Genomic DNA, 25,395 nt, shown 5'->3' with positions numbered 1-25,395 from the left:
AAGCTTCTTCAGACAAAGACACCATGTTCTTCCTTCTTCTTTATTCCTACTTCCTTCTATGTCCTTCTTTTTGGCCTTTTTGGAAAAGGGAAAGCTCTCTGTATTATTCACGATAAATTCTCTGGAATTCCCAAAATTTTTCAGATATTCCGCTGTGAATTGGTCTAAATTTGGATTTCAATAAAAAAAATCTTTAGATTTCAACGAATTTTTTTTCGGAATTTCCAAATGAAATGCATAGGAATTTGCACGGAATTTCATTTTTTTAATTTAGTTCCACGGGGAATTTTCTGGAATTTTCACTAAAATTCTTCATAACTTCTGTGACATTATCTAATTTTCACGGAAAATTGTTCGGCATTCGAAAGAAATTATTCGGAATTTTAAAGAATTTATTTGGATTTCTACTATTTCTAATTCTACGTACTGCCCATAAAACATTCTTCGGAAATTCTATAGGAAAATATTTAAAAAATTGAAGGGAAACTGATAAACTGATGAACTGATAATTTGGCCAGAAAGCCATTTGCTCTAACCGACCGTTTGGCCGAATCATCAGGACGAATATGTCGTTTGGCCAAAATGGTCTTTGAAAGGGCCATTTGGCAGAAAATGTCAAGGCTTCTGCTTTTTCAGCCAAATTACCGGTTTGGCCGTATGTCAATTTCGGATAAATAACATTTCGGCCATATGAATTTGGCCCACTGGTTTGTTAGCTTAAACACTTTTAGTTATTGTGGCTTTCGGCCAAGTGGACTTTCTCGTCATTTGACGGAAAGTCACACGGTAAAAAGCCGTTTATTCGAAGGCCACTTGCCCGAATAACGCAAAAAGCCGAAAGTCATCTGACCTAAATCCATTTGAACGAGTTAAAAGTTTGTCCGAAACGGTTATTAAGCCGAAAATGGTCCAAAAACGTCATTTGGCCGAAAGCGAGAAGCAATTAAAAAAGATATTCGACCGAACTGGTAATTTGAGCATGTATAATCATGAACATAATTGACCGCCCACGGTTGCTACTCCGTTATTGCCAGGTCAGCTGTAACTACACAGAGAACCAACAGATGAAGTTTGAGACTAACATCATCTTCAATGTGTAAGAACTGGTGACCTAAAAATAAGCAATACCAGCGCCGGCCGTGTCCGAATGCAGGTCAATTGGGTCGTTAAGGCCTAGTTCGTTTATGGTTGCAAACGATAGTGCATCGGTCAAGAATACTTGAACCGGTGTTATAAAAATTCTGGTAAAAGTCTAAATCAGTAAAAATAATATTTTGTGTTTGGGCTGTGCAACATTTTCGAACGAATCAACCATCAGCCCAAAACGTCAGGCCCATATATTAACTGTCAAAGGTTGAGTCAAGTGCCCTGCAGTGTTTTGCTAGTGCGTTTGAATCATATTACTCCGTACGTTAAACAAGACCGAAAATTTCAGGGAAGAATTTTTCATCTATTTTCAAATTTCAAATAAAACAATGTTCCTTTAGATTTTTGAGTCAAAAGAAAAACTGACGTATTCAGGATGATTAACTTCATCGTTCCCTGAAAGAAAATCGAATATCTATTCTTCATTTTAGTACCCAATTAAGGAATGAATAGGAGAATGTTGACATTATTCTCGCTTTGACGACAACGAGTCAACTGCACTTCCACGAGAAATCACTGGGATGTTGGTATATGGATGTTGATATATGGGGTAGGGAGTGTGGCAGGGTTAGTTTTGGTAAACGATATGCCATGTATATTGCCGCTAAACACAAGTCGGGCACATCTGGAAAAACGTGCAAATGAGAAAATTGCTTGCAAAGTTTTTGTAATTTTTCTCGTCAAAAAATTGTGTATAAGTAATTTTGATCAGCTCTAAACATCACACCCCAAAGATTGTTTGAGTATTTAATGGATCATAGTGACTGCAAAGTGAAAAACTCACTTTCCGTGCTGAAAATCGCAATATGTCTGACTTGCGATTACTTTCCATCTCAATGAGAAAAGTAACCGCAAGTCAGTCACATTCCGTCGAACAAAACTCAAATTTGTAAAAAAAAATATAATGCTCTAATAACAAACATGATGAAGCATACAATCTGAACATTTTAAAACTCTTGAATGCTTCGAAAGCCCACATCGCAGATTTTCGTGATATTCTTATGGTAGTCCGTTTTAGGCATAATATAATGTTTGTAATGTAGTATCAAGATCAAAACTTAACAAGTATGAAAGTATTTCATTTCGCGCTTAAAAATGAAGGAAAACATATATGCTACACACCTCTGAACAAAAACTTTTCCACAAAGTTTTACTACCAACAAATTTATTCAAACTAATTATTTCAAAATTAAATTATGGTTAAACTGATAATCGAGAAGGTATCCGGAATTTGAAAGAAAGTATTTTTTCCTAAAAAGTTTCCTGACAGTTCGGAAGGATTTTTAATCCAAGAAGTTTTCTAAGTATTTTTAATCCAAGAATGTCTGGAGGCTCAGAAATCAAGAATGTTTAGGCTTTCCAAGAAATTAAATGTTTTGATGGTTTTATGGTTTTTTAAGGTTATTAAACATTTCCAGGAAGTACGCAATGGTTTCTTTTAAAAGTATTTCTGGATTCTCAAAAGAATGTTTGAAATTCTATATGACTTTCTGTAGAAAATAAAGATTGTTAAAACTTGCTAATATGATTAATTACAAGTTTATAAAAAGTCTTAGTTATAAATTCTACCAAGTTTAGATAAATTGTTGGAAGTCCATTGTAAAACCATAATCATCCCTAATTTCACGTATCTTGTTCGAAATAAGACCCGGAACTTTAGAGCATTCTTGAACGGTCATAAGATTTCTAAGTAATTCGTAGCAATCCATATGAATTTCTGAGGATTTCTGAAAGTTAATGATCATTTCTTGAAATTAGTGGCTTTGAATTTCTCTGGTTCATGACAATAGCTTGCAGGATGTATCTCATGCTTCTTAAGAATCCCGCTACCTCATTTCTGCTTCTTGTCATTTTGTCCCGAGACTCCCGAGGCCCACCCATGTTTTGGCACGTGGACGTGTCTGTAAGCATGACTATCATTGGTTTTTGCAATTTGCAATTTGCAAGCTGAGAATACACATAGTAGCAATTTTATTGCAAATGATTCTATTAGTTGATGAATCTATTGATAAAATCATTCTCACATATCAAAAATGCGCTCACCGAGAAATCTCGCTAGAGATTTTGAAGGATATTATCGTGACTCATATGAATAACATCACCTTAAAAAAATCTTTATTATAATAAACTAAAATATATTCCAAAGAACTTTTGCTACACTGACCCAACCTATATGGGTCACTTTGTAACAATAATTAGTCACTCAAATTTGCATGTTGGTTAAATGAAAATGGCTCATATTAGTGTGTGACCCATGATTGTGGGGGCAGTGTATATGTAGCGTGCAAGTTTCAACACGTTGTATTGGAATTTACTGATGCAACGTATATTCCTCTATGCATCAATCTTAAATTAAACCAACTTCCAACCACAACATAAACTAAAATTTTAAAAGTTTACACAATTTTCTTCCGCATTTTTCTTTCGAAATGATTTGTTTTTGTATTTGAGAGAATTTGAGACAATTTGACTTGGTATTTTTTTCCATTTTTCTAGAACAAACTTCTCGCATAGAATAGCCTAACGCATAGTACATGTGAAAATAAAGTGAAATATGATAATTACTCAAAAATGCCAAAAGTTCAGATGTGCTCGACTTGCGGTTAGCGGCAGTATAGCGTATAGTTTGATCGACTAAAACAAAACTAATAATTTTAATTAAAGGCCATACAAAGCAGAACAAATTTCGATGACCTGGCGATCGTACTGCTTACTGAAGAAAACCTGTCTGGACGCGATCTCCGATCGTTCAAAAAACAAAACTGCACTGATTGTTTCACTTTTTTTATTAATTTTTTTGTCCGCACAGCAGAACCGGACATTTCGATAACCGCGCGATCGTTCTGCGTTCAACGGTCCAACACAAAACACGAACAAACATGCACTATTCGGTTGAAGCGGTAATTTGACCGAAAAAGTGTTTTGCTCTAACAGGACATTTGGCTGAAAATGCCGTTTGGCTGTTTAACCATTTGGTAGAAATAGTCTTTTAGCAGAAAGAGCTATCTGGCCCGAAACAGTCATTTCTGGAAAACAACCATTCTGGCGAAACGGCATTTTCTTTCAAATGTCTATTCGGCCAAACGAAAATCATCAAATTTGGCGTCACGTAATTTGTGAAAGAACCCTTTGGCTTGATGGGTTTCGATCAAATAGTTTTCTCTAGAGATGGGCAAAACGGATCACTTCATTGGGTTCAGATCTGGGTCATTCAGTCTAATGATCCGGATCTTTCATACGGATCAGATTTTTGGAACATAACGAAAGGAGAATGCAGAATGGTGAAACGGTTATCATTCAGGATCACACTTTTGACCCGTACAGACAATAATTTCACCTTTCTCTCGTACACAAGCATATTTAACATGGGTTGAAGACTACAATAAACTTGTAATTCTGTTATTGTCTTACAAATCGGCACCAACATTTCAAAAGGGCGGAACTGCTTTTGTAAACAAGAGCTTCTCACGTCTCTGGTGCTCACCCACGCAATCCAGCACCATTAAATGAAAGAAGAGGATTCGATGCTTCCATCAGTGGTATTAGATTGCGTGGGTGGGCTCAAATTAACCCTCCAGCGACGTGAGAAACTTTTGTTTACAAAAGCAGTTACGCCCTTTTGAAATGTTGGTGCCGAAATGGTTAGATAATTTGCTAATCTGGTGAGTCGGATCTTTTAAAAAGTGAGCTACGAATCATTCACTCCCTTTAAAGATCCGGATCATTTTAACGGTTCCGGATCTGAACGCCCATCTCAAGACTATTTTCGGTAAAACGACATAATTGGCAATACAACTCTCAGCCTAGTAGCCTTCGCCCAATAAAAAAATGCTATTTCTAGACCTAAAATAGGGTGTAACAGCCAAAATTTAATTTTCTGATTCTCCGTCTACATAAATATATATATTTGAATGAAGATTCAGAAGGAATAAATTGTGGCTGTTACGCCCTTTTCAAATGTTTGTATGATTTAAATCTTCCCTTCCATGGTATTTGTAGAGCTCAAATTTAGCACCTTTCAACATTCATCGAATTATTTCAACAACAAAAAGCAGTATTTGGCACAACTTTATGGTTTCATCAGACTGCAAATATAATCGCGGTGGCGCACACCTCTAGGTCCCCTTGAAATACAAAATTTCAAAACCAGTTTTTGGTGACAATGCATAGTAATCAATGCAAAAACATGTCTAATGATCGAAAAAATGTGATCTATTCCCCTAAAGAGCATTTTTGACCGTCTTTATGAGATTTTTTCAATATATTTTATAATGCATAAGAATGGCATCATCACTGCTAGGTGGATTAATGTGGGTTTTTGTTCTTCCTTTCTCATTGTTCCTTGTTTTTTAATCCTTCTTCTTTCTTCTTGTTTTCTTCTTTCTCCTTTTTCCTTTCTTCTCCTTTCTTTCTTCTTCTTTCTCCGTTCTTCTTTCTACCTTCTTCATTATTTTATCTTCTTTTTTATTGTTTCACCTTTCTTTTTCCTGCTTCTGCCTTCTTTCTACCTTCCTTGGCCCTTCTTTTTTCTTCCTCATTGCTTCTTCCATTTTCTTTTTGCCTTTCTCGTATACTAAGTATACGGTAAAGGCTATATGATCGCTCCAAAAACAAACTTTTTATAGAAGGCCCGGAGACCCATAGTGTTATATACCAATCGACTCAGTTCGACGAATTGAGGTGATGTCTGTGTGTGTGTGTGTGTGTGTGTGTGTGTGTGTGTGTGTGTGTGTGTGTGTGTGTGTGTGTGTGTATGTGTGTGTGTGCGCAAAACTACTCAAAAAATGTCACTCATTTTTCGGGCACTTATCCTCAACCGATTTGCTCGCAACAAGTTGCATTCGACGCAAAATCCTGTCCCATTGTTTCCTATTTGAAATTGGCCAGATCGGACTATGGGATCGAAAGTTATGGCCAAAATACAAATTCATACAAAAAAATCGCGTAAAAAATGTCACTCATTTTTCGGGCACTTATCCTTAACCGATTTGCTCGCAACAGATTGCATTCGACGCAGAATCCTGTCCCATTGTTTCCTATTTGAAATTGGCCAGATCGGACTATGGGATCAAAAGTTATGGCCAAAATCCAAATTCATACGAAAAAATCGCGTAAAAAATGTCACTCATTTTTCGGGCACTTATCCTCAACCGATTTGCTCGCAACAAGTTGCATTCGACGCAGAATCCTGTCCGATTGTTTCCTATTTGGAATTGGCCAGATCGGACTATGGGATCGAAAGTTATGGCCAAAATACAAATTCATACAAAAAAATCGCGTTAAAAATGTCACTCATTTTTCGGGCACTTATCCTCAACCGATTTGCTCGCAACAAGTTGCATTCGACGCAGAATTCTGTCCCATTGTTTCCTATTTGGAATTGGCCAGATCGGACTATGGGATCGAAAGTTATGGCTAAAATACAAATTCATACAAAAAAATCGCGTAAAAAATGTCACTCATTTTTCGGGCACTTATCCTTAACCGATTTGCTCGCAACAAGTTTCATTCGACGTAGAATCCTGTCCCATTGTTTCCTATTGAAAATTGGCCAAATCGAACTATGGGATCGAAAATTATACCAATTTTTTTTAGGGAGAAATCGTTATTATTTTTCAGGCACTTTTCCTCAACCGATTTGCTCGCATTAAATTGCATTCGACGACGCACTTAGACTTCATCTATTCCCCAAGCTGCACAAGTTAAACAAATCTGGTTGCACTAACCATATTGTGAATGAATCCGGTCATATATAAGTTGCTGTGATTGATGTGCAATATGTGTGCTACTCAGGTCGCTCGCAACAGATTGCATTCGACGCAGAATCTTGTCCCATTGTTTCCTATAGAAACTTGCAGAGGCGCCTCGTCTATAGGTTCTACCTGTTCATGGAACAGGTAACCATTTTTAGTTCAGAAGTAGGAAATTAATTTCTTGGCAATTAATTATTAGGACAAATAATTCACTCAGTAAAATTATTTAAACAAAGTTTCATGTAATATTTCCAATGACGGTTTAACATCTAACGAAACAAAATATTGCGTAGGCAGATCAAGTCAACGCCACATGCTTGTACGCCAAATTGCAGCTAAGGCTGTGAACCATTCCACCGATTCGTTTAACTTTTAGTTAAAATTTGACACTTCGATGGTTATTTTCCTTATTTTCTCATCGTGGTTAAAATTTTACTCCGAAGCCGACCCATTTGAGTTTTGACAGATTGATAGTTATTCGGAACGAAATGGATTTGGCGCCATTTTTCTCGCGAACAAAGTTTAACTATTCAACTGTCAAATCTAACCATGCTTCGGAGGAGGGTTATTTTTAACCACGGCGAAATAACCATCGAACTGTCAAATTTTAACTAAAAGTTAAACGAATCGGTGGAATGGTTCACAGCCTAAATGTGTGTTTCTCCGACACACCACACCAGATCACATAGAAAGCTTTTCCCAGTTGTACGATTTATAATGAAGAACCAGCAGCAGCACTGCCAGAAGTAAAATTTAATGTTGTGCGCCATGACAAATGGTTTGAAATGATTTCCTCCTTGGTATACTCACTCGTTCTCCGCGCCTAGAGAACCAGCGTGAGCGTTGCCAGCTTTCTCCGTTTCTTCACATCATCCTCTTTCGCATGTGAAGCAAGCACGTTTAGATGCAAGATCTGCTATGCTGCGCAGGAGTCCAACCCGTTCGACGTACGACGCGACGTACTTTCGGTTAGACTCGGTCGAAGTGTCGGGCTGTGCTTTGCCGAAAGGCGCGCGCACGCTTTCGTTCTCATATCATACTCCGATGATTGGGAACAGTTTGTTTTTCTTTTTTCTCCTGATGAATATGTATCAAAAACAATATTTAATTAATGTTTGATTTTTCAAAAGAGACATCAAATAATGTTTTTTTACGAATACTCAGAATCAATCAATTTAGAGAAAACTAAATTCACTAAATTTGAAAAATTAAATAACTGGAAAACATTTCTCCTAAATGTGACTCATTGGTCGTCACAATCTGGGGTCGCATCAAACAATTATATACTCAATCCAGTTGAAACCCCAGTTATGTTAGCGAAGTTGATTTTCTCACAATCCGCACGTTAAACCTAACTTCGGAAGTGGTGCGCTGAATAGCGCTTCGCGATATGAAAACAGCGCACCACTTCCGAAGTTAGATTTAACGTACGGATTGTGAGACAAATCCAACTTCGCTATCCCCCAATTCCGGTTTTCAACTGGATTGAGAATACTAATAGTGGTTAATAAGATTTCTTTCATAGCAACAAAATATGTAAGAGTTTAAATATTAGCGGCGATAAGTCCCATGTACCCCGAATGGCGAAAATACCGATTTGCTCTTATGCTCATCCGATTTGATTGCAACAAATTGCGTTTGGCGAGATTTTTTTTATGCACATAAACAAATATGAAAAATAAGACCAATCCACATATTGATGTTATTTGAGATTTTTCCAAACCTTTTGAACGAACGAGAAAGGCACCATCACCGCTAGGTGGATTAATCTGGGTTTTATCTTCCTTCTTCCTCCTTTTTTCTTTATTCTTCCTTCTTGTTTTCCTTCATCCTTTTTATCTCTTTCTCCTTCTTTCCTTCCTCTTCCTTTTTTCCTTAAGTTATTATTCATCTGTAATTATTTATTTTTTATTCGTTTTTTCTCTATTCTTAACTCAACCATAATAGAAATCAAAATTGAAATAACCCGTGTGGGCTCATTTTTCGTCTGACTGCCATGAAATTTTCAGGGAAGAAGCGTGATCATGTCTATTTTTTGGTACATGACTTGATTTGACCATGGTGCCAATCCAGCCGGATTTATTAAGAGGGGTCCTGGGTCAGGTGCAGTCAAAAACGGGTCTTTTTTAAACCATTGATAAATGAATGAAAGTGCCCAGAATGTTGATACAAACGATAATGGAATAAAGAATCTTATGGAAAATCCTGATTTGTTTAATTTCTACATAACCAAAAATACTTGGACAGTTTTAACCAGATCGAAAAACATCAACATAAGTAGGGTCGAAATTTGTGCGAACTTTCTTTTGAATACAAACTTTCTTTTGAATAAAATAAGTGCTGCAAAAAATTGCGATTTTCCTAGATGTTCTTGAGTTGGCGCTTCTGAATTATATATGAAAGCCCTTTAGTTCCTTAATTGCCTTGCGAGTTAGTTTTTTATCCTAGCTCTGTTGGTGAAAAATATTCCCTTTGATTTTGGCGATTTTTCAACAATATTTTTTGAAAGGCCGTTTTACCCCACTTCCCCTCAATTAAAAAATCTGGAAATTTGCAAAATGTCTTCTTTTGCATATATGAACAAATCCTGAAAATTTCATTCAAATCGGAGAATAACGATACAAGAGGGGGTCGCGCTTCTCGCGAACTGACTCTTAAGTTCTATTTCCAGAACACTGACTTGTCTCAAATTTGTTTCATACTTATTTTAGTAAAAAACGGCTACTCAGTCTAAATTTAGTAAAACGAGTATGTTATTTACCCTACGTTTCGACACGGGGATTGTGTCTTCATCGGGGGGAACTGTATTTTTTTACTATTACTTTTTGTTTTACATGTTTGTCTAGTGGAACTTACAATATTGTCGTTTTTTTGTCTATTGTTTGGTCTAACTTTAACTTTTACGGTTGAAAATTTGGTTTGTTGGCACATTCTGTGGATGGTATATCTCTAATAATGCTCATTTGAAACTTTTTTTACGCTCCTATTCTGCCGAGAATCGCAAATCTGTCCCATCTTTGCTGGGTTTTCTATTCATATGGGACAAATATGGGATTCACGACAGTATTAGACGTAAACAGAGCGAACGTTATTTCGAATATGGAGCTTAAAAAAAGAAACGTTACTTGGAATGTTGAGCATAATAAACGCGGCGTCTAAAGAGGGTGCGTAAAAAAAGGTTTTACGGTACTACTAGAATCATCGTAATCAATTTCAATATTTATTGAACTTTGTAATAGCAAGATGAACCAAGTTAAGTAGAAAAAAAATTATTTTACTTGACTTTACGAATATCCGTTTGAAGCAAAATACCAGCTCCAGAACTTGTTATTTATGGTGCAATGAATCACATACAGTGTTTGGTTTCCTACCCGCCGCTACCAGGCGCTAACGTATATGTGAAAATAGCCAGCATGAGTTAATTACCTAAAGTTTGTATGGCGAAAGACATCTAACGCGGATTTTCTCAATAGTAGGAACTTTTTATGAAAAACTATTTGGTACCAGTTATATAGGAAGGTGTCCGCTACTACGCCTACCAAATATGTTTTCAATTAAGGTGATTATTTTCGAGATATTAAACCTTAGATGCTTTTCGCCATACTGATTTGCAAAAGTTAACTCCTAGTATGCCGCTGTAAGCATGCTCAAAGTAGGCGATTCATTCAAACAAACTTTTGTGTTATTTAGGTCGGAAATAGGAAACGTCTTTAATAAATTATTGGCAGTGGCTGATTTTCTACCGACCGCTGTCACATCCAGGCGCTATAGTATATGCGCAAAATAGTCAGCATGAGTTAACCATCAGAAATTTGTATGGCGAAAGACAACTAACGCGGGTTTTCTCAAAATTAGACACTTTTCATGGAAAGCTATTTGGTACCAGTTATGTAGGAAGGTGTCCGCTACTACGCCTACCAAATATTTATTCGATGAAGGTGCTTAATTTTGAGAAATCGAGCCTTAGATGCCTTTCGCCATACTGATTTCAGAAAGTTAACTCCTATAGTGTGCCGCTCAAAGTGAGTGATTCAATGAAGGATTTTCTTAAGAGTTTCAACATGCAATAACTTACCAAACTCGAAACAGGATGAAATTGATAAGTTTAGAGCCTGCTTTAAATCAAACACATTCATCGGACTCTTCTGCTTGAGCACCTGTATGATACGGAAAACGAATCTCATCAGCGGTGTCATCGTCACACTTTGGGTCCCTTTATCTAGTTCAATCTGTAGAGAAGCGAACAAAAAAAAAAACGGTCAGAGACAAATGATTTTTCCCAATCCCCGGGGGGCATTTACCGTTATGGCATGTTTCATATCGTACATTTGCCGCTCGGTTAAATTTTCCTTAAATTTGGTCAGGTAACTGCGCAGAAAGTCACTGATAGACATACGTTCTTTGCCAGAGTCCAACAGGCACAGGCAGACCGCATAGGAACGCAGTCGGAAGGCCGGATCGTCCAAACGTGATACCACAATCAAATCGTTGCCCGATTCAAATATTTCCATGTATGGAAGCGCTTTGATAGCATCGAACATATTGCAGTAGCCAAGACTGTACGGTTGAATTTGATATCCGTACTTGTTTTTGTGGTAGTTCAGTATTTCACTCATAAGAATCATAGATGCGCTGGTTCCCGAAAAGTGTTTAACTATATCCTGAACTTGCTCTGCGAAAATTCGAATAGCCACTCTATGGTTGAGATAGATTTTACGATCTTCATCATTTGATTGCTCCATCTGTAAAACAAACAATTTTAGTAATACTATGTTATATTTTAAAAGTTTCCCTTACCTCAACTATTCCGGAAATGGCTTCCAGCAGGTCGGCCAGCTTCATCAGCCCATAATCACTTAAACGACACTGGTACCCAAAGTGATAGTGATACGAGCGGACGAACTTCTTGAACAGTATCGAATACTGAGGCGCATTCTTGAACAGCTCCACCACCTCCCCAGCGAAGATGCACGTTTTCTCCACCTCGGTTGGAGACTGTTTCCGCTTGACCATGGAAATCAAAACATCCGTCTCGTTGTACACCTTCGTCACTATCGAATTGTTGTACACCAGCCCATCGATGATGTCGAAAATATCGCACACACCGTAGTCGGTAACGTCAAAGATTCTATTTTGGGCCTGCGAGAAGATGATTGGCAACTGCGAGAGCAGAATGGATTTGTTCGTCTGGCCGCGTAAAATTTTCAGCAAGTCACAGGTAAACCGCCGGATCTGGGTCCGATGAGTCAGCGTGATGTGGCGATTTTCGCCATCACCCATCACTTGAACCACCGGAGAAAGGGCCTCGAAGAGCTCTATCAGGCGAGTGTACCCATAGTCGGCAACGCGGCATTGCTTCCCGAAGTGATTGTGATAGGCCGGAATGAATCGTGTGAATTTCATGGTCGACTTCGGTGACATCTTTATGAGCTCTACCACTTCACGGGAAATTTGCTGCAGGAAGTCATTGTTAGGGCTTTTGGGCATATACCGCAGGTTAACCGAAGAGGCATCTGAAAGTATACGAATTGGGGTATTGCGTAAACAGAATTGTTAATATCACGGAGTTATTTACTTCACATTTTCTCCAGCGTGATGCTTTCAATGCGTGATTAATTTATGGTGCGAGTGATGAAGTAATGGGTTATATTTTTACTCTCATTCAATGAATTAGTCGGGAACTATCGTTTAAAAGGAAGATGCAAAATAAACGAAAACAGTAGCAAGAACTAAGGACTGTTTAGTTCATTGAGAGGATACTTTTACATGACGATACACCCAACCGGTGGTTGTTAGATTTTCAAACAATTCTGTATAAGAATCTACCAAAACCTGTATAAGAACTGGGGATATGGGAAATTGTTTGATTTTTTACAAAAAATGTAAGAAAAGCTTACAAAATTGTTAGATTCTTATACAATATTTTTATAAGAATCTAGCAATTCCGCATATGCCCAGTTCTTATACAGGTTTTGGTAGATTTTTATACAGAATTCTTGGAAAATCTAACAACCGCCGGTTGGGTGTATAATACAGACAGATTGGTCAATTTTGAAAGAATTCTCTTTATCGTATATTATAATACACTGTCAATCAACTGTAATTTTTGAAAAGAGGTGAAACAGTTTAAATTCAACAAAATGGCGCATATTATCAAAAGCTTGTAAAGTGAAAGAGTGTAAAGGAGTGTAAGGGTGGCTTTCGGCGCAGTTTCAGGGAGGAGGAGGTTACCGCCGCCAATCCGAAGAATGAAGGAAGGCCTTTTCGTGCACATTATCTGAAGTCTTTCTCGAAGTCTCAAAAGAGTATGCAAAGTTTGATGTCCCATTAGCCCCGATAGCAGAGCAACATTCAAGCATATAGAAGCCTGATGGCGTTGCTAGGTGTGGCGACACAGAGGGACAACATACAGATCTCGCGCTTAGTTTCATAGGGGCGTAACTATATTGATCGATTTCTCTTAATCGATTTTTCATTATGTTAATAACTCAATTGTTTCAAAAGCTATTACCGTGATTATTGATTCTGTTGCAAGATACAATCATCCTTTATCACACCAAACCATTAAATCATCGACAAACTAGGGCAATTCGGTACTATAATAAAAAGAAAACATCGACGAAGAGAAATCGATCAATACAGTTACGCCCCTATGAAACTAAGCGCGAGAGATGGATCCAAGGATCGTGGGTATCCAATGACGTGGGTTGGCGTATCCTCGGATATCAGATTTGAGAACCATACATGTAAGCTGACGGTAGGTCAATTCATGTCAGTGTGAGGTAAGTGGTTTTGGGGAACACGGAAATGGTGAGTACACCTTCTGTTTTACCATTTTATGCAGTACAGCATATGCCAATTCAAACAAAATCTCACAAAATCGGGTGAGGATATTTCTGCGTTTTTATATATTTACATTGATGTCCACATCTTAGGTATAAGCCATAATAACTTTGTTTCGGTAGTAGCGCAGAGTAGTAGTGTATGATTCCGTTAATGCAAATGGCGTGCCCGAAGTAGGTGATTCATAGAATGTATATACCTGTATACCTTCTCTCAAATTGATATAGCTCAATTTTTACCATTTATGTTTTAATGTTTTTAAGTACGATAGAAAAATCTCATATTTTTATTACCGTGTGTATTTTAAATAATATATCCATTTCTAACAATTTATGAATTATTTTAAAAGTAGACATAAAGAATATAATATGTAATTATTTTTATATTATGCCACACATTTCCATATATGTATGTAAACGACAGATATTTCCAGCAGGCTATTACATTTACTGCAAAAATGTGTTTCAACGAGCTTCGGTAAATTTTTGAGTGCCTAACCTAGTGCCGGAAATCAGACCTATGTCGGGATTTTATTAGTTACTAGCAGACCCGACGAACTTCATTTCGCCGGCAGAAATTTCTGGTGCATTAGTATGGGAGCGAGGGAAGGGGTCTCGAATCATCTTGGGAACCTTCCCTGGCCCCAAAATCCTCTACATACAAGTTTTCACGCCGATCGGTTCAGTGGTTTCCGAGTCTATAAGGTTCAGACAGACAGAAACCCATTTTTATGTATATTGAAGGTTAGTTTATTATAGGGCACTCATATTCATTCATACCATCCATTTAATTTTTTGAAATCGATCAAATCAGCATCATTATACTCATTATTTTCATTCATTCATAGGTATGTGCATTTCGTTCTAATATTAATTATACAGTGAACCTTCTCAGATTTAACATGTTCTTCAACTCAATGACGATCCTGACTGTTCTGATCGTTTTCATTCACATCCTTTCATATTCGATGGTAGAAGTTTGAATTATACCATCAGGTTTCTGTGTATTAGGAAATAAGATGGCAGAAGAGGATCTACTATATTCATTATATTTTATAATTCCAGCTCTCTCTGCTGCTGTATCTATCATCAATCCAATTATTATTATATAATTAGTTACATCAAATTCATTTCGTTATCCATGAACTAAAATTCTGGATCGGACCAGCAATCAAACTCATCACTTCTGGATTGGAAATACTATGCCTTTGCTCGCATGGCATTTGATCACATTATTTGCATTATATAACCTGTATACATTTTCGTTTTCAAGTTTCATTTATACCTTTATACATTATATTTATCACTTATTCTTCATATTTCCTCGAAATATATTTATCATATTCATCATGTTGTCTGATTCGCATGATAATTAAAAACCCTAATTTTCATTTACTTGTAGAGGATGGTTAATTTTTACCAAAGTTTTAAAGCTGGAGCAGAAAGATTTGACCGAGTTGACTGCGGAAGCCACAACAGCCGCAACGGAAACTTCCATAGCTACGAACTTCAATCGAACCTTTGAAGCTGTTGAAACTGTTGAAGCCACAGTTGGTTATATGAGCCCACTTCCGATAGAAGGAAAGAGGGATGAGAAGTGCTAAACGCAATGTTATCATGTCATCGTCTCGGATAATCCTGATGCGTCCTGTTCAATCTGGAGCTATTTTGATAATGGATAAACTGGTGAGCTCGTTCCAATTCTTTCCTTTCCTTGTAAATTTAAAAATTGAACACTAAATACGTACAGGGCATCGTTTGTTACTATCGCCGCGGATATTGTGGGAGTCCCAGGTATCCGGTTCACGCTTTAGTTAGCAACGGTGGCTCTTCTTGGCCTTCTATTCCCTGAGTAGTTAGTACGAATAAGGGCGTCCTTGTGAAGTTTTGCTGTACCTGTTATGGATAACTAGTACATCCCGTTCCCTACACTTCCTGAAGAAACTTCTTGCTTCAGGGGTGAATCCTTTTTGTAGTACTAGTTTTCGTAACATAAAGGGCACCATTACGGAACATGAGATATGATCAAATTATTCGTAGTACTACTTGACCAACACCCCCAGTTGGGTGAGGGATAGAGGATGACACACACACACACACACACAACAAAATGGCGCATATTATCAAAGCTTCTCGAATTTCACGTAAACATAAGTTTTTCAACAAATTTTTTTTATAAGCTGATTTGACAGTTGTAATAAAAAATGTAAATCGGGATGTCAACAAAATCATCATGAAGATCAGAAAGAAACACACTGTCATTGATTTATCGATATCTAGAAACATAAGAGCCTGTGGCAGCCCGAAAACGGAATATAAACAGTTTTAGCTGTTGAAATTCCAACAAATTGGGATTGTTATAAATATCTCAAATTTCTGAGTTAGAATTATTTCGTTGATAATTGGATTTCCTTCTAGACGGTCAGACAATATATTCAACGAAACAAAACAGATTTCTGAAAAGATTGATGGTTTTAAAAACATAGACAATACAACGTGTCCTCTTTATAAACTGAACAGTCCTTATTCTGAATATCAAATATTGTAATAAAGTAGATATTCAAATTAAATAAAGACTAAATATGTCACAGAAACAACAAAACCATCATGGTCGCAAATGTTCGGTTAAGCAAGACAATTACGGGTTGTTTTACATGTTTTCGATTGCATGCTGTGTTTCACGAAAATACCGAATTAAGAACAAATCATCGATTACACGATGCATTGTAGCACGATGTCTTCTATTACTCGATGTAATTTCTTGCCACTCTAACCGGCTACTTCGTACGCATTTCAAAATGTTACCTATCTAACTAAATTTAATTCCTTACCCGACTGTCTCTTCAATATCGAATAAGGGAGAACCTTACACTAAATACAACACTAGAGATTATGGATCTTTGAAATCAGTAATGTTGATATTGAATCTTCACCAAAACCGTTGATTACAATCATCAAATACAGAAAGCTTACCATCATTATCCTTCGTAGAATTAAGTTCGTGATCTAACCAGGTAAGCACTTTTATACCAAAGTTGTTGTTCGTAATCTGCACTCCTCGGATACTACAAAGCAGATGTTCCAACGGGACGCCATTCTCGTTATGTACCACTTTGATCTGCAGTTCGTTCTCGATGCAGTACAGAATGCTGGCTACCGGGATGTCATCCTTGTGCGTCTTCAGCAAAGAATATATCACCGACTGCAGCTGACTGATGCTCATCATCACGTTCGGTAGAGGTTCAATTTCCTGTTCGGCCCAACCTTTCTCCTTCTCCTGCTTGAAGTGATAAATACAGTACGGAACACTGTGCTGGGATGACTCAACCAGCGGATTGTTCTGTAGCGAATTGATCACATCCGGTTGCAGGCTGATGTACTTTTCTTCGTTCTTGTCCAGTGTGATGGTGCATACGTCCGGCATGCGATATAGATCCAGGACACTGATCGAAGATTTGAAGCGGGATTGGAACAGCTCGCGGAACTTGTTTATCGGCAGACTGTAATATGGTACGTCCTTTAGGAGACCGGCTACTTGACAACGAAGTGCTGAGGACTCGGCCGAAGATGGGTCTTTGATGTATGAAACGACCATACGTTTGTGACCAATCTTTTTGCGATGTAGATTTGCTACGACCAGCTTGGCGAACTGAAGAGGAAATTATATAGAATCGATTATCTTATATTAAAGTATAACATACCTGTGTTGATGGAACCTTTACCTTCGCCAGCGAAGGGCTTTCGATTGTCAACGACAAAACGGGCGTAATTGATTTCAGCTGGCATAGCAAATATTGATGCATTTTGTGTTCCTCAATCGATGGATCTAGATTGCTGATTTGAAGCACAACCATTTCCTTCTGATCTACAGATGACTGCATGGCGCCACCGTAGGAATAGTTATACGAACTTCCAGCCCCGCTACTACTGTTAGTGCTACTATTACTGCACTGACTTATGTTGCTTGAACTGCCTGAGCTGCTGGAGCTGTAAAACGTGGTATTCTTGCCAGAATCTGAACCGCTGCTGTTCAGAGACGAGTTCAACGATTTATTGGCAGTCCCTCCACCTCCGTTTATTCCGAAGTTGACATTTGAGGAGGTCGGAACCAAATGGTTGCTCTGATTGGTGCACTGCGATGGGTGGCGATTCGGATAAGGGGCGAAGCGCTGCCTCTGGTTGAAATTGCCATGCATTTGGGGAACGTACGGGGTCTGGAAAATAGAAATAAGCAAAGCCGCAAGGTAACCCGAGTAGTCGAAAATAGCTCAAAAATAAAAAAATCGTGGTGTGCTAGCAAAAAGAGATATGGACTTGCTTGATGTAAGAGATAAAAATCAGACGACAATATAACTTAATATTTAGCACTGAAATATCATGAGAATATCAGGTTATGCTATTTGTAGGATAGCGCTATTACATAAATTGTATTTGTCCATAGCATATTTTGATAATGAAATCATATTTCGGTGAACATTTTTGTTATTATTGCCGGTTATTTCATCTCTCATATCAATCAAGTTTATATCATGTTTTGTTAGTCAGTTCATAGCTTCTGCCCAGGAAAAGGTAATTTAAAACAACGTCCCCAATTGCAACTACTTATTTTCACAGTACTGGAGATTTGAAGGACTTTTAGCATGTTTTAGCATACTGCAGATTAAGAGCTTTGACGTTTGAAGTTTTCTAAATTTCCATCACCATTCATAAACAACTCTAAAAGCAATTAAATATAGAACAGCTATTCTATTCCGTAAAATATGCTAAATAAGACAAAGTCCGTCAAAGTTTAGTATAATTGAAATTCAAAATACTTGAAAGTTATCAGAAGTAGCGTGATCAGGGTTTGCAGAAATCGCTCTCAATAGATAACGAACAAGCCATGAAAACAAGCTTATCAAACTTGTATACAAGTGCGAAAAAAAGAATCGGATAGGCAGCCTTCACCGAAAAATGATAATAATAAGTGAGAAACTTTTTCATTCTCTTTTGGATTTAATCCCTGAGTGTGAGTTAAAATTCGCCTGTATAAATGCGCAAATGTTGTTGCACCCAACCGATGATTGTTAGATTTTCTAACAATTCTTTTTAAGAACCTACCAAAACCTGTATAAGAACTGGTCCCTTTTGCTTGATTAAAGCACGAGTTATGAAGAAATGGATGTTTCATTTGTATGATGGGAGGGGTCTGGAACCATCTTACCAAAAAGGGGAGGGGTCTGCATTGGCGTAAATAAGGGGGGGCGGGGGGGGGGGCTGGCCCCCTCCAGACCTACTTGTGCCCCCCCCCCAGAAAATTTTGAAAAGTAATTCCAACTTAGTCAGTTTTTATTTCATTTACATATTTCCTACATATTTCCTAATTTTGATTATGAATTCTATAAACATATTTTATCACAGCGTTATCACATCTATGACAATTTGTTCAGCAAAGCATCGAAATATTTAAGTTGGACCCCCGGGAACATTTTCTCGATTTTTAAGCTAAAATCAATGCCGCTTCTAATTCAGTTGCCAGCTTAAAATAATAAATTTGTTCTGCATTTGTTTGACTAGTATCCTAGTCGCAGAAACATAAAAACATAATTGTATTAAGATATAAATATTTCTGTTCTATTAAACTACCATCCGCTTCAAAAAAGACTGAAGCAACTACATCAAAATGAGCACATGTACACAAATCCGGTCAATGAAATTTCGAACGACCATTCTTTCGAAAATCTTCGAGTTAATCGCAAGGTATGCCGCAAAACAGTTGATCAAATTCCTATGGAGCTTTTTGCTCTCGCTATATAATTCTGGCACAGAAAGATATAAAATTATAAAACTTAAGAATCTTTGTTACAATGACAGAAAAATCAACAACCATTCCATTGAAAGTATTAGGACAAAACTTAGGCAACCTTCGCACTCACAACGCACTTTGAGATTGCATTAAAAAAATATTTTTATAATCCTTAAAAGATCTCGTTCCATTAAATTTTTTGGCGATTTCATAAGGATCATCGGAAAACTCTTTTGTGCCTGCTTTAGTTAGAATTTGTTTTTCAGGATAAAAAAAAATTAGATTTAGAAACCAGTTCGTATCAGAAAACATTTCTTTTGCAGCACAATTCAGATCGATTTGGTTGCTTCTCAAGTCTCTTTGATTTTTGCAGAGAAATCTCTCACCTATTCATAAAACCATAATAAAGCCTCTTCCTAACGTCAGTATCTACAAAAACCCTATGTTATTCTGGAATTTGACTTATGACTCATAATTTTATGACTCATGGAATTTATGACTCATAAAAAACACTTTAGGATTTCAAATTTGTGTTCATCGGTACTTAACTATTTCATCACATAGCATACATTTTGGAATTGCATGATTATGACAAAATTTCGTGGAATTTATTCCACATCTAAGGAGTTTCAAAAATTTTAAGTTTCAAAAAAATCGAGATCTTTATGCATTAAGTAATCATGGAAATGCTTGAAAACTTTCAGAAATATACTCATATCGAATTTCATTTATAGATAATTCGAAGAAGATTCTTGAATCTTAGATTACACACTTATCCACATTTAGTAGATTGTACGACAATTCCCCGAAAACCAATTCCCCGAATGCAATTTCCCCGAATGTAATTTCCCCGAATGTAATTTCCCCGAATGTAACAATTCCCCGAATGCAATTTCCCCGAATGTAACAATTCCCCGAATGTAACATTTCCCCGAATGGAACAATTCCCCGAAAATAAAATACCTTCTGCAAACACATCTTCGCAATCGACTGTATGCGTCCGAAAAAAGCAGCGTTCAAAGATACATTCAAGAGTGTCTTTTTGGAGATTATCAGCTGAATAGCCTTTGGTAGTATTTGTAGTTCTTGATCCTCCAAGATGTGTTCTTGAATTAGAGAAGATATCAGAGTAGAGTACAGTGTTTTCTAAGGTAGTTTTTTATTTTCCTAAAATAGTATCAAACTGCAATTCCGATGGTAAATATTTTTCCCATCTTCGGAATCAAACTCCTGCCCTGTATATACCTTCTTCAAATATATAAGGCTATGGTGGATGTGAATCCTTGTAAACAAAAATAATGCGTTTGACCTGAAAAAGGCAATGGCGAATGTGATTCCTTCTTTAAAAAGAACGCATCTGCTCGGAATAATGCAATAGTAAATGTGTCCCTTCTTCAGTGGGTGTTTCACCAGATAATGAATGTTATTATTCGTTCTTTAATAACATGTATCTGCCCTGAAAATGATAATGGGAAGATGAATAAATTGATAATGATTATAAGGACTAATCTGATCTCTTATTTTGATGCAGGCGAATTTGGCCATAATAAGGAAAAAATATATAAGAACCCTTATCACGCAAAATGTATTGAATTTATTATATTTCACCGAAAAACATTTTGCCGAATTCATTTTCTCAATATAGCATTAGGCGGTCTGTAACTTTCGTGGTGTGACTTTTGATGGATTCTACCTTTTTCAGAATGACCTTTGTAAGAATGCCGTTTTCCAGAATGTTAAACAAATAAGCATTTTCTTAGATAAGTATGGTGTAGAGCAGTTTTGAAACACATAATTGCTTCATATCAATCATTTATTATACCTGGCAAGCGTGCTACTTGCTTAGTAAACGAATTGTCTCCTCTTTTTGCTTTATTGCGGACAGAATTTCTGTCTCGAGAGGCCTTAATTTAAAGAAGGCATTATCTCCTCCATTCTCATTACACCGGACATACGCGATCATTTAAAGAAGGCGTTGTTTCATTCTTCCACTTTACTCCAGACAAACGAGTTTATTTAAAGAAGGGGCTATCTATCCTCTTTGCCTTATACCGGGCAAATGTGTTCATTTGAGGAAGACATTATCACTTTCTTTTCCCTAATACCGACGATGCTATCATCTAAAGAAGGAATTATCTCCTACCGTCGTCTTGTACCGAACAGACGCGTTCATTTTAAGAAGACATTCCCTTGGCTTTAAACCGGGCAGATGCGTTCATCATACCTAGCAAACTTATTAATTTAAAGAAAGCATGATCTCCTCACTTCGTCTTATACAGATCAAATGCGTTCATTCAAAGAAAGCATTGCCTTCTTTCAGCGCATTGTTTTCATCTTCAATGGCTTTACATTCTATCTGAAACTTGGGCTGTTTTTCAACTTAGTGTTCTATTATTATTTCCACAGTTATCGAAAGCTTTCCGGTACCTGCCAGTTACATAAATGTCTTGTGTAGCAAGTACAATGGATACACTGTGCACAAGGAGCCGAAAATGCGTCCCATCCTGAAACCTCCGGATCGGCAATCATACGCCTTTGCTCGCATGGCTTACTCAATACCCATCACCTTGTGCCGCACTCTAAAAGAAGGGAGATGCATTCGGGGAAATGTTACATTCGGGGAATTGTTATTCGGGGAATTGTCGTACAATCCATTTAGTAACATGGAGAAGACATGTTGACACAGACACAGCGTTTTGAAGCAATCACAGCATCATTGGAAATCAATTGTATTATTCGCGATTTTTTTTATGTTAGTTCTAGGACGAATGAGCGATAAACTTAGTCAAACAATTTCTATTGCAATCCATGCGCACAGTGCTTTAAATCGCCTTTGAAAATTACATCCCACCAGCTGGTGCCATGCCCCCCCTAGACCGAGACTCTAGTTACGCCTATGGGGGTCTGGAACCATCTTAAGAACCTTTCCCGGCCACAAAAACCTCTGCATACACATTTTCACGTCGATCAGCAATTTCCGAGTCTATAAGGGTCAGTCAGACAGAAATTCATTTTTATGTAGGGGAGCTGTTCCGTTTTCCATCTCACTGAACATATATTAATCTCATCGCAAAACAAAGAAATACAGCACCAATCTCGTCGCTTCTTTTTGCTAACACGCGTGCTCACTGGTGAAAAAAATCACAAAAATAAGAAACAAACCAAATTCCTTTTCATTGCTTTGTTTTTGATGGGATGGAAATAGGAGCTATGGGATGAAATGCCGATCCGTTCCCCTATATAGATTTTGAATTATATTTTTTTAATAAGAATCTAACAATTTCACATATGCCCAGTTCTTATACAGAATTGTTACAAAATCTAACAGTCGCTGGTTGGGTGTGGAAATTGGCTTGGCAGTTTAACTTAATTTCGGGCAGCAGGGACTATGTCCAAGGGCTTGACGATCCCTCCCCAGGCCATCTGCGAGTTGTGGAGCTCGCCTAGGATGTTGTGGGATTTGACAGTAGGCCCTGTGAATTCCTATAAAAAGCTGCATGTATCCGCAAGTAGGCCCCACCAAAGCGACCGTGTGCCGCTCAAAGCGCCCAAGCCCAAGTCCTGGTGTTAGGTGGGACGCTAAACAGCCCTGACACGACGGCCCTCCGACGAGACAGGAGATTTGCGACAGGATGATCTACGATGAATTACATCCCCGAAACTTCGACGTAGTGGCGCTGCAGGAGATTTGCTGGACAGGACAGAAAGTGTGGAAAAGCGGGCATCGAGCGGCTACCTTCTACCAAAGCTGTGGCACCACCAACGAGCTGGGAACTGGCTTCATAGTGCTGGGTAAATGCGCCAACGCGTGATTGGGTGGCAGCCAATCAACGCAAGGATGTGCAAGCTGAGGATTAAAGGCCGTTTCTTCAATTATAGCATTATCAACGTGCACTGCCCACACGAAGGGAGACCCGACGACGAGAAAGAAGCGTTCTACGCACAGTTGGAGCAGACATACGACATACGTCAAAATCGTCATCGGTGACATGAACGCACAGGTAGGAAGGGAGGAAATGTATAGACCGGTCATCGGAACAGACAGTCTGCACACCGTATCGAATGTCAACGGCGAACGATGCATAAACATCGCAGCCTCCCGCGAAATGGTAGTCCGAAGCACCTTCTTTTCCCGCAAAAATATCCACAAGGCCACATGGAGATCACCTAACCAAGAAACGGAAAACCAAATCGACCACGTTCTAATCGACGGTAAATTCTTCTCCGACATCACGAACGTCCGCACTTACTGCAGTGCGAATATTGAATCCGACCACTACCTCGTTGCAGTATGCCTGCGCACAAAACTCTCGACGGTGTACAACACGCGTCGAAGTTGGACGCTTCGGCTTAACATTGGGCGGCTACAAGACGGTAGACTAGCCCAAGAATACGCGCAGCAGCTGGAAGTGGCACTCCCAACGGATGACCAGCTAGGCGCAGCGTCTCTTGAAGATGGCTGGAGAAATATTCGATCCGCCATTGGTAGCACTGCTACCGCTGCACTTGGCACGGTGCCCCCGGATCAGAGAAACGACTGGTATGACGGCGAATGTGAGCAGTTAGTAGAAGAGAAGAATACAGAATGGGCGAGATTGCTGCAACACCGCACGAGGGCGAACGAGGGACGATATAAACAGGCGCGGAACAGACAAAACTCGATTTTCCGGAGGAAAAAGCGTCAGCAGGAAGATCGAGATCGTGAAGAGACGAAGCAACTGTACCGCGCTAATAACACACGAAAGTTCTATGAGAAGTTAAACCGTTCACGTAAGGGGCACGTACCACAGTCTGATATGTGTAAGGACATAAACGGGAACCTTCTTACGAACGAGCGTGAGGTGATCCAAAGGTGGCGGCAGCACTACGAAGAGCACCTGAATGGCGATGAGGCAGACGAAGATGGCGGTATGGTGATGCACCTGAGGGAACGCGCGCAGGACATAATTCTACCGGCTCCGGGTCTCCAAGAAATCCAGGAGGAGATTGGCCGGCTGAAGAACAACAAAGCCCCTGGGGTTGACCAACTACCAGGAGAGCTATTTAAATACGGTGGAGAAGCACTGGCTAGAGCGCTGCACTGGGTCATTACCAAGATTTGGGAGGAGGGAGTTTTGCCGCAGGAGTGGATGGAAGGTGTCGTGTGTAGGGCGATAAGCTGGATTGTAACAACTACCGTGCAATCACATTGCTACAAGGTACTCTCCCAAATTTTATGCCGTCGACTAGCACCAATTGCAAGGGAATTCGTGGGGCAGTACCAGGCGGGTTTTATGGGCGAACGCTCCACCACGGACCAGGTGTTCTCCATTCGCCAAGTACTGCAGAAGTGCCGCGAATACAACGTTCCCACACATCATCTATTCATAGACGTCAAAGCCGCATATGATACAATCGATCGGGACCAGCTATGGCAGCTAATGCACGAGCACGGATTTCCGGATAAACTGACACTATTGATCAAAGCGACGATGGATCGGGTGATGTGCGTAGTTCGAGTTTCAGGGGCATTCTCGAGTCCCTTCGAAACCCGCAGAGGGTTACGGCAAGGTAATGGTCTTTCGTGTCAACATCGCTTTGGAAGGGGTTATACAGTTTGCATCGGTGGTGACGAAATCGAGGTGGTAGAAGAATTTGTGTACTTGGGCTCACTGGTGACTGCCGAAAATGATACCAGCTGAGAAATTCGGAGACGCATAGTGGCTGGAAATCGTACGTACTTTGGATTCCGCAAGACGCTCCGATCGAATAGAGTTCGCCGCCGTACCAAACTGACAATCTACAAAACGCTCATTAGACCGGTAGTCCTCTACGGACACGAGACCTGGAGGACACGAGACCTGACCGTGGAGGATCAACGCGCACTTGG

The 25,395-nt window shown here is 38.8% G+C and overlaps 1 protein-coding gene across 2 annotated transcripts in view; it reads right to left on the bottom strand.

The window, feature by feature from the left end:
- Positions 1-25,395, bottom strand: part of LOC134212454 (meiosis regulator and mRNA stability factor 1-like) — a 54,573-nt gene that overhangs the window by 5,348 nt on the left and 23,830 nt on the right. Inside the window, exons 3-7 of one of the 2 annotated variants that reach the window (XM_062690342.1) lie at positions 17,464-17,955; positions 16,715-17,390; positions 11,697-12,412; positions 11,201-11,641; positions 10,975-11,128 (exon numbers count right to left, since the gene is read on the bottom strand). In XM_062690342.1, the coding sequence (XP_062546326.1) occupies positions 10,975-11,128; positions 11,201-11,641; positions 11,697-12,412; positions 16,715-17,390; positions 17,464-17,955 (2,479 nt within the window). Of the gene's footprint in view, positions 1-10,974; positions 11,129-11,200; positions 11,642-11,696; positions 12,413-16,714; positions 17,391-17,442; positions 17,956-25,395 lie in introns of both variants that reach the window. The other variant, XM_062690341.1, reaches the window with a different exon arrangement.

Source organism: Armigeres subalbatus, chromosome 2, assembly GCF_024139115.2.
Source record: "Armigeres subalbatus isolate Guangzhou_Male chromosome 2, GZ_Asu_2, whole genome shotgun sequence".
Lineage (NCBI taxonomy): Eukaryota > Metazoa > Arthropoda > Insecta > Diptera > Culicidae > Armigeres > Armigeres subalbatus.
Note: the sequence above shows the minus strand (reverse complement) of the source record. Positions and strands in the feature narration are given on the sequence as shown.